The 16,229-nt window shown below is 46.2% G+C and overlaps 3 protein-coding genes across 8 annotated transcripts in view; 2 read left to right on the top strand and 1 right to left on the bottom strand.

Annotated features, from left to right (window-relative positions):
* The window catches only part of LTBP2 (latent transforming growth factor beta binding protein 2), a 103,125-nt gene extending 100,224 nt beyond the window's left edge, over positions 1-2,901 (top strand). For all 4 annotated transcript variants that reach the window (XM_064571354.1, XM_045901234.3, XM_045901235.3 and 1 more), the window contains one exon: positions 27-2,901. In XM_064571354.1, the coding sequence (XP_064427424.1) occupies positions 27-172 (146 nt within the window). In that variant the 3' untranslated portion in view covers positions 173-2,901. The remainder of the gene's footprint in view (positions 1-26) is intronic.
* On the bottom strand, positions 1,713-5,683 carry ISCA2 (iron-sulfur cluster assembly 2). Of its 3 annotated transcripts, none has more exons than XM_045902002.3 (4): positions 5,391-5,510; positions 5,086-5,188; positions 4,823-4,938; positions 1,713-4,410 (listed from the first exon to the last, which is right to left on the bottom strand). In XM_045902002.3, the coding sequence occupies exons 1-4, from the start codon at positions 5,459-5,461 to the stop codon at positions 4,236-4,238; spliced, it is 465 nt and encodes a 154-aa protein (XP_045757958.1). In that variant the 5' UTR covers positions 5,462-5,510; the 3' UTR covers positions 1,713-4,235. The 3 variants fall into 3 exon arrangements, 2 of the variants coding, with proteins under 2 accessions (XP_045757958.1, XP_045757957.1); XM_045902001.3 differs by having other exon boundaries at positions 5,086-5,191; positions 5,391-5,507; XR_010405267.1 differs by having other exon boundaries at positions 4,274-4,410; positions 4,809-4,938; positions 5,086-5,191; positions 5,391-5,683.
* Positions 5,684-5,829: 146 nt separating this feature from the next.
* Positions 5,830-13,745, top strand: NPC2 (NPC intracellular cholesterol transporter 2). Its single transcript, XM_045901232.2, has 4 exons — positions 5,830-6,008; positions 9,262-9,369; positions 10,483-10,655; positions 12,935-13,745. Exons 1-4 carry the CDS (start codon positions 5,927-5,929, stop codon positions 13,019-13,021), a joined length of 450 nt encoding a protein of 149 aa, XP_045757188.1. The 5' UTR covers positions 5,830-5,926; the 3' UTR covers positions 13,022-13,745.
* The last annotated feature ends 2,484 nt before the right edge of the window (positions 13,746-16,229 follow it).

Genomic DNA, 16,229 nt, shown 5'->3' with positions numbered 1-16,229 from the left:
TGCTCTCTTCCCTCCCTTCCTCTTAGATGTGAATGAGTGTGATGACTTGAACGGGCCTGCTGCACTCTGTGCCCATGGTCACTGCGAGAACACCGAGGGCTCCTACCGCTGCCACTGCTCCCCAGGTTATGTGGCCGAGGCAGGCCCCCCACACTGCACTGCCAAGGAGTAGCAGTGAGGGGTCGGTGTGGACAGCTACCTGGAAATGGGCCCCAGCCACAGGCAGGGGCCTAGAGGAGGCTTTCCTAGCTGGGAAGACACCGTGAAGAAGCAGACAGAAGGCCCTGCAGCCCAGCCTCCCAGCCAGCCCTGCCTGCTTTTCAGCTCTCCCAGCTTAGGCCCTGGCTGTGAGCTTCTATCACTGCCTTCATGCTGCCATGCCCTTGCTTGGCTCAAACACCACCAAATGCTTTAATGCTTCAGCCACTGGCCGTGAGGATCAGTCTGCCACCTGTCCTGGCCTTGCTATGGGATGCTTACCAAAGGATGGCCCTCATCCACCCCCTCAAGCTGTGCAAACATGCAAGGTCGTTCGGCCTCACATTGCTGACACCCTTTCCCAGTCACGATCCACATAACATCCTGATGATTCCACAACTGGGTCAGAAGTTACATCTGCCCAGGTATGGTCCTTCAGTATCTCTTGAGCAAAAAAGGATTGGGGGACATTTGGGGAGTGACTCCAAGGCCTCCTCCCAAGAACCATCACCTCAACCAATCTCTCTGGGCCAGATTTTGCCACCTGTCCATCCTGTAGCAGTTCTACGGCCCTAGGCAGGGGCGGAAGATCTCCTCATCTCAGAGCAAGACTGATTGTAGCTTGCTGAGTGTGAGAGACGCAAATGAAGGGGAGCACGGAGACGGAGAACGCAGCAAGAGGGCAATATGAAAAATATGGGGAGGTGATAAGAAAGGGGGAGCCAAGGCTTTCAACAAGGCTAAAGAAACTGTTCAGTAGCTTTGGGTAAACATTCGCAATCTACCCGCGGCAGCTCCCGTGCACCAACCACAGCAAGCCTGCCACAGGCCGGGGGCCCACCTCCGAAGACCTGTATTAAATACACACCGCTTCTTACAGGACACAAACCTCTCCCGGGCTCTCCTTTTGTGGATACCAGTTTGAGGTACTAAAAATAAAGGGGTCTGTTTTCTAGCTTGTGAAATACAGTGTAGTCTGGTTTAGGGGAAGCCAGATTTCCCATGTTGTTTCTTCTCTCTACTCAGAAGCCCTTGATGTCTTTCTTTCAAAAATGGCATCTGGCATCCCTCTCAGTTTATAAGGAGAGGCCCACTCCATCCTTGGCCAGCTAGGAGTTTAGAACCATGGTGGAATAAAGAAACGTACATTTGGGCTCCTGTTTTTGTTTTTATTTCATATTAAACCAAATTTTTTACCACGTTGGCTAAGTCTAAATATTAGACATGAGGCTGTGCCTATCCTTTTGCCAGCTCTGCCGATAGCCTATGATTAGGATCCAATGGGAAAAGATTCTTTACTCTTCTAAGACAAGGAAAGCTCTGCCTTTGCATTTGTCTGATGAAAGGCAATGTAAATGAACAAGATGTGCCTGAAGACATGGAGATGGATACTATTAATCTGTCCTGTCCTACCTGCTGCTCTAATTGTCAGCCATCCCATAATAACTTATTGAATGCTTGTTATGTGCCAGGCACTATATTGAGTGCTCAACACAAATTTCATTTAATCATCCAGCAATCCTACTATTTTTATTCCCAATTTATAGATGAGGAAATGGAGACACGCAGAGTTCAAACAATTTGCTCTACGTCACTATACTAGTTGAGATGTTTTCAGCAGACAAAAATATGTAATTCTTACACATATGAAAATATTCATAACAAAAAAAATGCGAGTTAAAACCACACGAGACACACTTTTAAAACTCTCAGATTGGCAAAGATCAGAAGTTTGTTAAGACTCCTAGTTGGCAAGCATCTGCTGAAAGAGGGACTCACATACACAGCTGACAGGGGCTTAAACTGACACAACTTCTGAAGAGGATAATATGGCAATGTCTTTCGAAATTATAAAAGCACTTACTCTTTGACTCTTCTAGGAATTTAACCTTCAGATATATTCTCACCAAATGTGAACACGTGTAAGAGGTTATTTATTATAGCATTACTTGTAACAGCAAAAGATTAGAAGCAATTAGTTGCTACTACGGAGGCCTAAAAATGAAAAAAAAAAAAAGGCTCTTAATACCTTGAGAAGAAATCCAAAATAGACTAAGCGGGGAAAGAAGGCTGTGTAACAAAGTGGACCATGTGCTGCTAGTTGTCTAAAGAAAGGGGGAAGACAACTGGGTATCTGCTGGCCTCATCCTCGTCACTCTGCCTTACACCCCATGGTTCAGAGAACTTCTTTACCACTCTTCCATATACCCACTGGCACTACGCCTCCTCCCAACCCTTGCCTTCCTGCTCACCCAGAAAAACTTCATTCACATACACATATTTCTTTGTATCAAAAACACAAATAGCAACCTATACCTGCTGTTCTGCACTTTGCTTTTTTCACTTAATCCAGACTTGCACATAAAGAACTGTCTCATTCTATAATTGTATACTATTCCACTGAATGGATAAATCATAATTTATTTAGTCAGTCCCCTATTGATGGACATTTCCATTGTTTCCTATCTCTTGCTATTATAAGTAATGCTATAATGAATATTCTTGTGTATATGTTATTTCACATTATATCTATGGGATTATACCTATAGGGTAAATTCTTAGAAACAACAGTGGTTTATGGGGGGGTGACAGGGTGGATGGGTACAGGATTGGAAGACTTTTCACTGTATCCCCTTTTGTGTCTTTTTGAATTTTGTACCATGTGTATTACCTTTCCAAAAAAATAAAATATTTTTAAATACAGCTTTGGCCATAGACTGCTTAAATGCTCCCTTCTTTATATATATTTATCTGACAATTAAAGCCACATAATTATTTCAAAACTTCCTAAAGCAAACTCCTTTAAACAGCCCTGTAGCATTTCTGTGGAGAAATGGCAAACAGGGATTTTAAAAGAGCAATCATAAACACCACTGCTAGATACCTAGAAAAGTAGAGGAATTTCCTGCCTTTGACACAAACATGCAACACCGTTAATTATGTTGCAGTGGACAATGTTAGGTCCTGCACACTACCAGCGGCATGCTATCCACGCTCAGCCAGCATTTAAGGGAGGGCTATACCATACAATCAGTGTTGCCCACTTCTCTATATAGGATGCTCCTGCCAAACGTCAACCCTCCTCTCAGTGCTTTATAACAGAAGACTGAAAACAGAAGGTTTCAATTCTTAGAAGTTAGAAAAGTTACAAAGTTCTTCTTGGACACCTACTTTAGTAGCCCTTCCTAATCTCTTACTTCTAAACCTGTTTTCTCCTAATCCCTTGTAATCTGTCGACATTCCCACACAAACTAAGGTTGGGTGGGACACCTACAGTTCACATACCACTAGTCACTATCAATCACATAACTGAAGAGTACGATTCCACAAGGTAAGATCTGGACATTGACTAAGATGCCCCCCGCTTTGAGCCAACAACATAAAGCAGATTCACAACAGGGGCACCTGGGTGGCTCTACTGGTTAAGCGTCTGCCTTCAGCTCGGGTCATGATCTCAGGGTCCTGGAATCAAGCCCTGCTTCAGGCTCTCTACTCAGTGGGGAGTCTGCTTCTCCCTTTCCCTCTGTCCTGCACCCCCCCTCTTGCTCTCTCAAATAAATAAAATCTAAAAAAAAAAAAAAAAAAAAAAACCTGGGGCACCTGGGTGTCTCAGTCGGTTAAATAACTGCCTTCGGCTCAGGTCATGGTCCTGGAGTCCCAGGATCCAGCCCCACACTGGGCTCCCTGCTCAGTGGGGAGTCTGCTTCTGCCCCTTCCCCTGCTCCTTCTCTCTCTCTCAAATGAATAACATCAAACAAACAAACAAAAAACACAGATTCACAACATAAAGCAGATGCAGGGCTCCCTTGCCTTTGATTCTTGCATTATGCCTTACTAGGGCAAAGGTAGGGTATGCTGCCCCCAAACACTCTCTAACTTGCATAAATAAAACCAATTCTGCAACAATAAGGCCTTTCCCCTTGAAAGTAATGGGAAAGCAATCCCAGGTTCCTCAGATTGGTACAAGTGGTAGCAATCTCTGGGTCACCTGTCATCACATCAAAGTTTGTATATGTGCTGCCAAAGCGAGCACAGCATCAAAGTTTGATAGAGAAGGATGATCCACAGGAGCAGCCTTGCTGCGCTTGAGGATTGTTCAACACTTGAAATGAGCTTCGGATCAGTTCTTGGCTGAAGTCCACCTGGGCCCCTTTCACGAAGGCCAAGCTATCAGAGTCAACCACCACTCTTGCCCCACCCTGTTCAAATACCCTGAAAAAGACAGGAGGAAGACATTAATGACTATCATAAACACCAAAACCATAACACCCTCTGAGCCCTGGGGTGCACATCCTGTTTTTCCAAATACAGGAGAAGCATTCCTTATTATCTAACAGGTGCTGCTTTTCTCTGAGGCAAAGAGAGTCAATGGAATAATACTGGTAAACGTTTAGGGATTTAGGCCTGGAATCCAGTCCAGCCTGACTCTACACTACGGACCTAGGCAGGCCAACTTTCCTCCTATAACATAGTTACTCTGAATCATGACAACAAATCTTCACTGTATTCCCACTATGTGAGAAGGGTGGTGTTAGGCGTTCTTAGCAAACCTTTTAAATTTGAAATAAACGTGCACCTTTATCCCTCCCACACATTCTCTGAGGACCCACCCCTTCCTTCTTGCCTGTCGTCGGGGTTGATAACTGTATCCAGTGAAAATTTGTATTGGAATCCGGAGCATCCACCTCCCTCCACCTCCAGCCTTAGGAATTCTGACCCTTCGGTGATTTCCAGAAGTCTCTGAAATGCAAAATGGGGATCAAGAATGCCAAAAGGGGGGATCAAGAATGCCAGGCAAGAATGCCAGGCAAGAAAGGTGGGCCAAGGGGAAGTCCCTGCACTCCTGGCCCTCTCCCCGGTACCGCCGCCCCGCGTCCGGCCTCCTACCTGGACACAGCTGGCGGTGAGGTGGATCTGCTCTTCGCCGGCCTCGGGGCTGGAGGACGACGCTTCCCGACGAGCCTGAGGTCCGCGAGAGGCCGCGAGGAGCCTGCTGCACAAGGGAGGAGGATGAGCCCGGGAGCAGAGGGGCACCTGGTGACTTCTACCTGAACAGCCTCACGGCAAACCTGACGACCTCCACCTGGACAGCCTCACGCCAAACCCTCGCCTCCCGCAGGCCTTAATTCCCCCCTTAGTTCTGGAGGCGCAGAACCTAACACCCTTCCCAGGTGCTGTCGTAGGCTTGTTACCTGCCCTTTGCCCAGGGAGCGACCGCCCTCAGCGCCGCGGCCCTTAGAGATAACCCGCGGACGGCCGCCATCTTCCTCCACAAACCTCCACAAACCCCACCCCTCGCGTTGCCCAATCCCTTTCTCCACCTGGGCCTTCGGAGGCGGGACCCACAGAGACCCCGCCTCCGAGCATACCTATTGGGTGGTGCTGGAGGAGAAGGGATTTGATTGGCTACAAATGCTCCCATTTACGGAAGTGAGGGCGCACCAACAAAACCCGGCGGAGCGCCGAGCAAGGAGGGGGCGGGGCGGAGATGGATCCAAGCCTGCGGGGCCGCGGTGCGGACAAGATGGGCGGAGATAGCCGGCGTCTGGGCGGGACCGAGTCGAGCTTGGCTCTCCGGACCGGGGGGCGGGGCGCGGGCAGGCCCAGCCCTGGTTGCTGGTGACGAGTGGCCTGACTGGGCTCCTCCCCCGGCCCGCCCCGGCAGGTTTATCTTGTGACTGAGGCTGTGGCTTCTTCCTTCCTCGCGCTGGGAACCCGTTCAGCTGCGATGCGTTTCTTGGTCGCCGCGTTCCTGCTCCTGGCGCTCGGCGCCTCCGCCCTGGCGGAGCCGGTGCATTTCAAGGACTGCGGTGAGCCCGAACCTGCCCGAGATTCCCGCGCCCTCTGCAGGAGGCCCCACGGGAGCCCCGCGCCGAGACCCCCCGCTAGGTTGGGCGGGTCCCGCGGGCGGCCAGGCTGAGCCGCGGACGCGACGTGGAGTGGGCTGGAGTGGGCAGGGGTCGGGGAGAAGGTGCGGGCGGCGAAACCCAACGGCGCACAACTTTGTCTCTTTCCTGAGACGCGTGGTTGGGGTCCCTGGACATTTCCTAGAGCTGGGCCTTTTGCTCAAGTTTTCTGAAGTTTGTAGGGCAGACAACTGAAGGTCCCAGCGCTGCGCGGGGCGTGAGCGGTGGGGCGCAGAACTCCTTTTTATATATGCCTCGTGTCTTAGATGACCTCTCCCTCCCCACGCCGTTTGCTTTTATTTTTAATTTCCCTTTTGCTGACAAGTCAAAAGTCAACTCTCCTTTCCATGATTTACTCCATAACCACTTCCTTTGGGCTGTATAATTTTGTGATTCTTAATCACTGTTTCCTCCTACATATAAAACTCGTGTTGCTGGTCAGACCTTGTGACACATAACCCCCCCTTGCCGCTGTGGTAGGGATCTTTGTTGGGAAATACAAAGGGGGAGGGGCGGATGCGAAATAATGAGACAAGTCTATGGAGTTATTCGTTCTCCTGAAGTGAAAAGGTGTAATGTAAATGAAAGAAGACATTTTATAGAATCAGTGAGCTGGAAGGAAACTTGGAGATCCTGGAGTCAATCATTGAATTCCAGAGATGTTCGATAAATTACCCAAAGTCACCCAGCAGAATGGGAACGAGAATAAGTTTGATCCTTTATATCTAGTGCCCAGGTAATAGTAACTGCTCAATAACTATTTGTTGAAAAGTAAATGAGGGAATAAATACTCTTAACTATATCATCAAAATTCATGTTGAGGCAAAAGCAAAGTTAGGCTAGGGGACAGGATTGATTAAGGAGTAAAGACTGCTGGCCTCTTAATACTTAACAAATGCTGTTCCACTGAACTGCTGGCACTTGAAAGATGGTATTACCACCTCCAGTTACTGCCTTTCCCTCCATTAAACTTAGTCGCCAAATTTGGATGAAGATATTATATTAACTTTATTAACTCGCTCAACCCTCAGGATGTTTTACAGATGAGGAATCAGGCACATGGAGTAACTTTCCAAGTTCTCACAGCTAGTAAGGAGTAGGAAATTAGTGGGTGTTTGTGAACCACTTTGGGTTTCAGTGGTAACATTAACATTAAAACAACAACAACTATGGAAAGCAAATCCAGATATTGTTCTACTCATTTGAAAAAAGCAGAAGTCCACCTATGGCAAGAACTTCTTAAGGGAGGGGTGGTTTCGGTTACAGATTTTCAATTGACTTTGGAATTGGGAAATAATGTAAAAACTTCAGCACCCACATCAAAGGGTTTTCGAGTTGAGTTCCACTTTACCACTGACCCTTTCCCCTGGAGTGGTATTTCCTCAGGTAAGCAATGGGACCAAGCAAACTGGTTTTGCTATTTTTGCCAGTTAGGACTGAGGAGTTTGTTCCGTGGACATTGAAAGTCCAAGCACCTCTTCTCAGTAAAACTGGATGAAGGAGCTACAAGTACTCCCCTTTCCTCAGGTCCTACTAGATCACGTGACCCAGGCTGGAAAGAAGCAGGTAGAAGTGGATGTTGAAAGCTCTAGCATAAGCACTGATTTTCAATAGGTTGTTGATTCAAGTTCCAGATATTTTTTTTTTTTTCCTGTCTGTAGAAGATAGGAGGACAGTGGAAGACAGTGCTTGAAGAAGAGAATTCTTACAGGTGTATTTTGAGAACTTTGCCCATGATGGAGAAGCATGCTGCGGATGAGGGACGGCAAGTTCTTCCTTACAGACCTAGCTGGAGCAGTATTGGTCTGTATGATGAAACTGTCCCACCCAAGAGCAGGCACAGGCCAAGAAAGCCAAAGTGCATCTACACGAGCTTCTCTTCATATCCTATAGGCTAAGCTAACCTGGTGACTGCAAAGGAGAGGCCCACCTTTTGTGTCAAAAAGGAACTTTGCTAACCCACCCAGGAGCAACTATTCTAGACTAAATTCGAGGACTGAATCCCATGTGATGGTAATAAAATGAACACTTACTTGTTACACTTACAATAAAATGAACACAGCACTACTATGTTGCAAACACTTACCTAAGAGCTGTAAGTGTGTTACCTCACTTACCCTCTGAGGCAGTCACTGTTATTTTCCCCAGAGGGGTAAAGTATCTTGTTTTGAGGTTTCTCAGTCATGGAGCCCATGAGATTCCAAACCCAGGTGTCAGGTCCCAGAGCCTACCTCTTAGCCATGATGGCTGAGCTTAAGCTTTCCTTGGGGTGGGGGTGGGGAGGCACCTGGGTGGCTCAGTTGGGCATCTGCCTTCAGCTTGGGTCATGATCCCAGGGTCCTGGGATTGATCCTCAACAGGGAGCCTACTTCTCCCTCTCCCTCTCCCTCTCCCTCTCCCTCTGCCTGCCGTTCCCCTTGTTTGTGCTCTCTCTCTGTCAAATAAATAAATAAAATCTCTGAAAAAAAAAAAAGCTTTCCATGGCATAGGTGGTGTTAACAGGCAGTTTACTTGCATTCTCTCCATTCAGCTGTCCAGTTTCAGGGGCCTGGATGATGCAGTGGGATTTTTAAAAATTTTACTTAACCTGTTTAGGTCAAGCATTTATTGGGAACAAACAGCACTTTTGTCTTTGTTTAGACCGCAAAGACACACACCGTGTCTCAGAGACACTTATTTTGAAGAACACGTGTTTCCAAAGTGGAGTGTAAGCCTATATGCTGCAGATGCGTTCTGAAAATCGCTTTCCCTGGTAGGGGTTTACAAAGCTGGTCATCCACCAGTTTAGAGCAAAACCAGGACAGGATCTGAAGGACATGGCAGGGTGAGGGGGGGGGGCAGTTTAGGAGCAGCCAGTCTCAAGAGTCCAGGTGGATAGGGCAGGCCTGAGGCTTGAGCCACCACTGTGCCATGTGTATGCTGCTTTAAATCCCACATGGGGATGGGAGGAGGGGTGGGGATGACTTCCCTGGTGTAGCCCTCCCAGGGTATAGAGCAGGGGAGCTGGCTTTTTATACTTAACTGATTTTATTCATTCTCAGCCATCAGATACGAAGAGTTTCCTGGAGAGCAGAGCACCTTCCCATTAGGTAGGCGACAGCATAGGTGGTTTCTTTCCCCTCCTATTCCAATTCATTTTTCTTTTTTTTTTTAACAGGTTCTGGGCTTGGAGTTATAAAAGAACTGAATGTGAACCCATGCCCCACCCAGCCCTGCAAACTGCACAAAGGCCAGTCTTACAGTGTCAATGTCACCTTCACCAGTAGTGAGTAAAAGTGGCTCTTGCCTTCAAGTTTATCTTAAAGCCTAACAACAGTCTCAAGTATTGGAATGAGCGTGGGGTAGGGGCATTGCAGTCAGGACGTCTGTGACCTCCCTTCCAAACTGTGCAAAGCTCAGACTTACCTTCTGTAAGGTTTAAGGAATTCATTTGGGACCCAAGAAAAAATCTCAGCTTCACTTCTAGAAAGGGCATCTACCATGAATCCTTTCCTTACTTTCTATCCTGTGGAACTAGACGGGGCAGTCCAATAAGAAATCTCAACGTTCCTGTCATCTTCTTTAAGCCTAAAGACAACTCTAAATACTAGAGTTGTTTTCTCTCCTGGATGATACCCTGCCCCCTCTACTGTCCCAAACCAAAAATGTACCTTCTAAACGAAAGTAATCCCCAAACCAGAAAGAAACAAACAGAGCCAATATTCTGGATCTGCAGGATAACCTAATAGCTCATAACCCTAGTTGCCCTAATTTTATTGTATTTATTCCCCCTGCCCAACTTGTGATATGGAGGGCAGAGGGATAGCAAGAAATGTACCTCTTCTTTCTAATCTTACCCAGTTTCTAAAGGGTTATCTCTTACTGTTACAGCCCATGGCATTTCTGTGGAGATTCCTTTCCATTTTGCTCTTAATTTCTAATGGAATCCTGTGGGCAGGTCATTTGAGAATTCAGAAACCAATCTTCTAAAACTCTGTAAGATACCCTGTACACTTTGACAGAAGCTGATATAATTAATAAACAGAAAGTTTACTGCCAAAAAACTCAGTTACTCTGTTGGGTAAGGTTATTTATGTAGCTCTGATTTTCCTGAGAAACTGAAAGACAGTGAAGAGCAAGGTGGGGGTGAGAGCAAAGAAAACAACCCTCTCAGTTGCTTTTTTTTTTTTTTTTTTTTGGAGTGAATACTTATTCGGTAGCATTCACAAAGATATTAAGCATAACTACAAAGAGAAATAGACTCTAGGAATTAAAAAGTACAGACTTTATGATTTGCTATCCTCGCAATGCTGTTGCTTGGGAACATATCTGAATTTTTTACTTAGGGTTTAGTATAGGCTGTTCCCTTCACTATCTGATTCTCTTTTGTTCCTCTTAGATATTCCATCTCAAAGTAGCAAAGCCGTGGTGCATGGCATCTTGTTGGGTGTCCCAGTGCCCTTTCCCATTCCTGAGGCTGATGGTTGTAAGAGTGGAATCAACTGCCCCATCCAAAAAGACAAGACCTACAGCTACCTGAATAAACTACCAGTGAAGAATGAGTACCCCTCTGTAAGTGACCTTGTCATTCAGGATGCTGAAGGCCTATGACTAGATGAGAAATCTGAGGAGAGGGGGCAGAAAGAAAAGATTGGGGTCTTTCATCTCTCTATGATGAAGAAACAGAAGCTTGGGGGCTGAGGAGGAGGAGATGAGTTGGAGTGTTAGGAATCCTGAGGTAGGACAGATAATTGTCACCATGCCCCTCTGTTCTTTGTCACCTCTTGATGCCATTTTGATATACAGTGTTTCCCTGGATCTTCATGACCACCCTTTGCTGAGGCAATATTATGTCTGTTTTATGAATGACAAAATTTGAGCCTCCGATGTTAAGCAATAGGCTCAGAAATATTACATCTAGATCTAGAGCCAGGCCTTGTGACCCCCAAAACCTGTGCACTGTTAAAAGATTTAGGCAGGGGCGCCTGGGTGGCTCAGTCGTTAAGCGTCTGCCTTCGGCTCAGGTCATGATCTCAGGGTCCTGGGATCGAGTCCCACATCAGGCTCCCTGCTCGGCAGGAAGCCTGCTTCTCGCTCTTCCACTCCCCCTGCTTGTGTTCCTGCTCTCGCTATCTCTCTCTCTCTGTCAAATAAATAAATAAATAAAATCTTTAAAAAAAAAAAAAAAAAGATTTTAGGCAGGTATCAAATAGTTCAAGATGTCAAGTTGTTACCAAAAAATTCTGGTTTCTCCATTAATCTCTTAAGAGAGCAGTAATGTCCCAGCTCCAGAGCAGAGGTCACTTTTTCCACACACTTCTTTCTCCCCTGCATCCATCTCCAGCCCCTACCTTCCCCTCTGACTCACCCTGCTATACCTACTTCTTTTTCTACCAGACACTTGTGAGGCAGAAGCTGTTGGAATGGGCGTGTATTAAAGATAGGAATCCTGATAAGAATGGAGGAAGTAAAGGGATTCCTGTTTTCCATAAAGGAAAACAATCTGCATTGTTTTGAAAGGAAATCAAGGAGAACCCAGGAACAACCTGGCCATTTATTTTCTAGAAATGGCAAGTCATTAAAGAACATTGCAAAGAGACTCTAATAGAGGGTATCTGTGTTTAAGGGATGTTGGAGACCCTACAGGTCAAGAACAGGTTTGTAGATTAATTTGCAGGGTATCCATAAAATCACTGGCATTTCTGAGTCTCTGGTCACTTACATGGAATGTCTAATTAGGGCCTGCCACATAGTACGTACTTCGTATATGGTAGCTATTGTTAAGTGAATTACATTTCATTTGAAAAACGGCTTAAGCTGTGTTAATTTAAGCACTAAGTGAAACAGTTAACGTATACTAGTCTTTTTTTTAAGATTTTATTTATTTATTTGACAGAGAGAGAGACATCGAGAGAGGGAACACAAGCAGGGGGAGTGGGAGAGGGAGAAGCAGGCTCTCCGCTGAGCAGGGAGCCCGATGTAGGGCTTGATCCCAGGACCCCGGGATCATGACCTGAGCCGAACGCTTAGCGACTGAGCCACCCAGGCACCCCAACGTGTACTAGTCTTGAAAAACTTAAAAGGTTCGAGAAGCCAGGTATCCCGGTCACTCAAATGTTGTGTTGTAAAGAAACATTTGAGTACAAATTAGAGGTAGTAACTAATAACAAGTAAGCAGTTGTCTACATAAGAAAGGACTGGAAAATTATTGGTGATTTATTAAGAATTAGAAGGGGCAGTTCATAGTATAACATATCAAAGCAGAGATTTCTAACGAGGTGTATTATTAAAAAAAACAAACAAAAAAACCCACAGCTCCAGGAAGGTATTGCTACAAAGCATTATTGTCCCAGAAATTATTCATACAATCATAAACTTCTAGGGACATCCTTTGTGTGTTGACATCTTCAGTACCAGTAACAAGGTATTTTGTTATGCCTACGAATCTGACATTCTACTCTCTGCTCTTAAGTGGTTATGCTTGGAAAAAGCTGGATCAGATTGCCAAACACATAAGAGATTGTTTAAATGTAAAATTCTCTCCTGTGCAAGGCTTCATTTTGTACCATTGATCTAAGAGGGAAAAGAATGCTTTAGAAACTATATCTGAGGAGCTAATGAGGTGAGTATGTGGTGCCGTGAACACCGCATCACAGATGTGACTTGGTTTGCTCTTCTGAGCTTAAGGCCACAGGCTGGGCCCACATCTCAGGCAGCCTTCGTGATGGTGTGATCTAAGAAGAAAGATCTGAGGAATTAGGCAGTTTGTTATGAGGATTCATAGTTAAACCTGTTCTGGATCGAGGCGAGGTCCTGCTTTCATTTTTCCCAATTTTTTTCACTTTCTCCAGATAAAACTGGTGGTTCAGTGGGAGCTCCTGGGCGACAAAGACCAGCGTCTCTTCTGCTGGGAAATCCCAGTGCAGATTGAAGGCTAGATCTTTTGCTGCTGGTATGTCCGTCTGGGGGTGAGAGAGCACAGGAGAAATCCAGTCTAACCTAAATCAGTGCCATAAGATGAGAGGAATTTCTACACCACTGTTTTATGCCTCTCAGCCTCCAGAAGGTTCCAGACCCTGTTTCCTGAGAGCTCAGAACTATTGCCCTTATAATATCTTTTGTGAAGGGTTGGAGGAAAGAAGAGAGAGGGAGGGATAGGCATGGATTGAATTGTCTTCAGTGTTTTCTGCTGTTGGAATAAGGAGGGTCCAGCCGGTCAGGACCCGAACGAGGCTGCATAGGGCTATTGGATAACTTGCCCTCGGGTTATCGGCCTTGGCAGCAGAGCATGGGTTCCAGACCTCCCCCACCTCCTGGGATATTACGTCTGCAAGTTCCTCATCTCCAAGTGCCTCCCGGAGTTCAGTGCGTTGGGCCAGCAGCTCTAGCTCTGCCGCTTTGACGACAGTGACCTGCTGTTCAGTGGTGCCCAGCGTCTCGGTGGAGGGGAGGTGCTCTGCCGCAGAAACCCGCCTCGGAGCGGCCAGTCCTCTATGGTGATCTCCTGTCTCCTTTTCTGTCTTAGGTGGTTTTCATTAAATGTAGCACTTGATCAGCAGATGTTTGATTTTTTTTTTTTTTTAACAACACTAACTTGTGGCCTCTTTATGCACCTGGAAATGTCCTTTTGAAATAAATAAAACTTGGCAGTCTTGTCTTCTGCATGTTGGTGGTGGTCACCTGCTTCTTTCAGAGTGTTTTCCCCCAGATCTGTGGAAGGCAGACACCCCGTCCCATGGTCCTGGAGTGCGGGAAAGACATGACTCTTTCAAGACACTGCCCTTTCTGCCTTCTTCGCCCAATTAGACTTTACCTATCTGTTTTATACAAAATGACATTATCGTTTTGCTCTATTTTGCACACTCTTACCACCAGCAGGTGTGCTTGAGAGAAGCAGTGAAAGCAAATACCACCTAGTTGAATGATAACATCTGAAAGGTCAAGGGAACTAAATTGGGGGCGGGGGATGGGGGGGGCAGAGAGTAAGAGGTTGCAAGTTGGCATGAAGCATAGTAGTCTTTTGGGAGCCTTAACCATGAGAAAAGCCCAGAAGCTTAAAAATGAAATGTGAAGTTATGGCAAAAAATGGCTAGCCAAGTTAATTAAATCTTGGAGTTTACTGCTTTTGAAGTGCAAATACAATCATGGGGCATGTATTTTGCTGCTTGTTTCTATCAGTGTACTGTCAATCAGCTTTTAGCAGTCACAAGTATTACGGCCCTATTCATGAGTGAGTTGGGGAATGTGGTTTGAAAGGCCATCCCTTTTAGTTTGGGGTGCTTATGCAGCAAGTAAGTCATTTGGTCCAGTTCATTTCATCCCACTAACTCCACTAGAGCCTTGGAGTTCCTTGGCTTGTGAGTTTCCCAGGAAAACCACCAGGGGACAGCCATAGATCAGGAATAAAGTTAGCAGCAGCCAAGGCTTACTAGTTAATTCCTAGAGCCATTCAACCACTGTCCTGTTTAGCTGAGATACTTTGTGTATCCTCTCACGTTGTATCTAGAGGGTCAGCCCATTCATGGGTCTCGCCATGATGGGCCCTAGGTCTATCAGACTTGGATGGCTCCAGAGGAGGGTAACTACTGTGGTTTCTGGCTTCAGACTGCTGGTAGTTGGATCCTGTCTTCACCAATTCATAGGACTACCAGTGCAGTCTGCAAATCCCTTAACCTCTCTGCTTCTGTTTCCTTATCTGTTAAATAGGGATAATAAACAGCAGGGCTGGGGGCCTAAACAGGTTGATGTGTGTAAAACACTTAGAATGCCCCCCGGCCCATAGTACACAGTTGGTAGATGGTAGCTATTATTCTAGGAGGTAGACCTTGTTCCTCATCTAGAAATAGCAGGAAAATCAGAAGGTTCAATCGGATGTGTGATGATATGTCACCTCAGAAAAATGAGCTCATCCTCTGCATGGAACTTTTGAGATGCCTGGAAACGCTCAGTTCTCCTGTGTGCCAGCTTTCTCCCCGCTCCCAGAAGACTGCTCCCGTCACGGAGCGCATTCGAGGCTCACGGCGGCCTGGCCTGCATTCCATACTTGTGCCCTCATATGTTAAAAGAAGAAGAAAAAGTAGTGCAGCTAGCACCTACCCTTCAGTCAGAGCAGAAAGGTAATGCAACAGCTTATAACTGTTTACCAGCCACTGTGAGGCTACACAGAGCCCGCCGTGTGAGCCAGGTAGTGCCCCCATGGGGGGATTAGTTTGAAAGGTCGCCTTCCGTACAGACAGTTCATAGGCGCCCCCTGAGTCATTAAAGCATTGAGAAGCACTGAACCTTAGGCTACATAAAAAAGGTCATGCTCTTTCCAATGACAGTCTCATACTTTTCTAGTCCACTGAGCAAGCCGTGGAGGCTCAGACACAGCTCCTCTCTTGCATGAATTCCGGGGCAGAACAATCCCAGACTCCGGTCATTAAAAAAGCATGAGGAGCACCCCTGCTTACAGAATCAAAGGAACCCGATATCCAGCATCTCCAGTTTGGGAGAGGGGTAGGTGGGAGGGCTGACATTTAGTCAGGTCTTCGGGTTAATGAAAAGCAATAAGCATGGAGTAATTTCCAAGCCTGTACATTTGGTTTTGAAATCTTAGTTGATTTTTTAAAAGAAACAGTTAAGATTGATCTTAATTATGCTTTGCAAAGGTTGATAAAAGTCTGTTCTGCGAGAAAACCCACAGACGTAGGGGAAGTGACTTGACATAGATGAGGGCCAGGCCAAGGGAAGCTGATCTACGATTAGCCATTCAGGTCTGATAATCCAAAAAGCAAATACTGCTTAAATGACTGGGTTGCTTACTGAGGATAATTATTTAATAAACAATACGGTTGGATCTGGGGAGGGAAATGGTTGGTATGAGGACAAGGTCACGGTTCATAGGAAGAACACTGATACAGAGGAAAGGGTTATGTGTGAGAAATGTCACTGAGGTGATAGTCATCTTGAACAAGTGTCTCTCCCAAGGGCCCTTTGGAAGGAGACAGAACTGGAAACAGCTTGGAAGATTTAAAAGCGTGGGGTACTCAGTTGAGTGTGTGTGTGTGTGTGTGTGTGTGTGTGTTGGGAATGGGAGGGGCATTGTTGTGTGACCTGAGGTAGAAGGTGGCACTGGCTCTCCACAGATACTGCCTAATATCATCC

Source organism: Mirounga angustirostris, unplaced genomic scaffold, assembly GCF_029215605.1.
Source record: "Mirounga angustirostris isolate CCGP_5_RB_7025 unplaced genomic scaffold, mMirAng1.0.hap1 SCAF_9, whole genome shotgun sequence".
In the NCBI taxonomy this organism is placed as follows: Eukaryota; Metazoa; Chordata; class Mammalia; order Carnivora; family Phocidae; genus Mirounga; species Mirounga angustirostris.
This window is presented reverse-complemented; position numbering and strand designations above follow the sequence as displayed.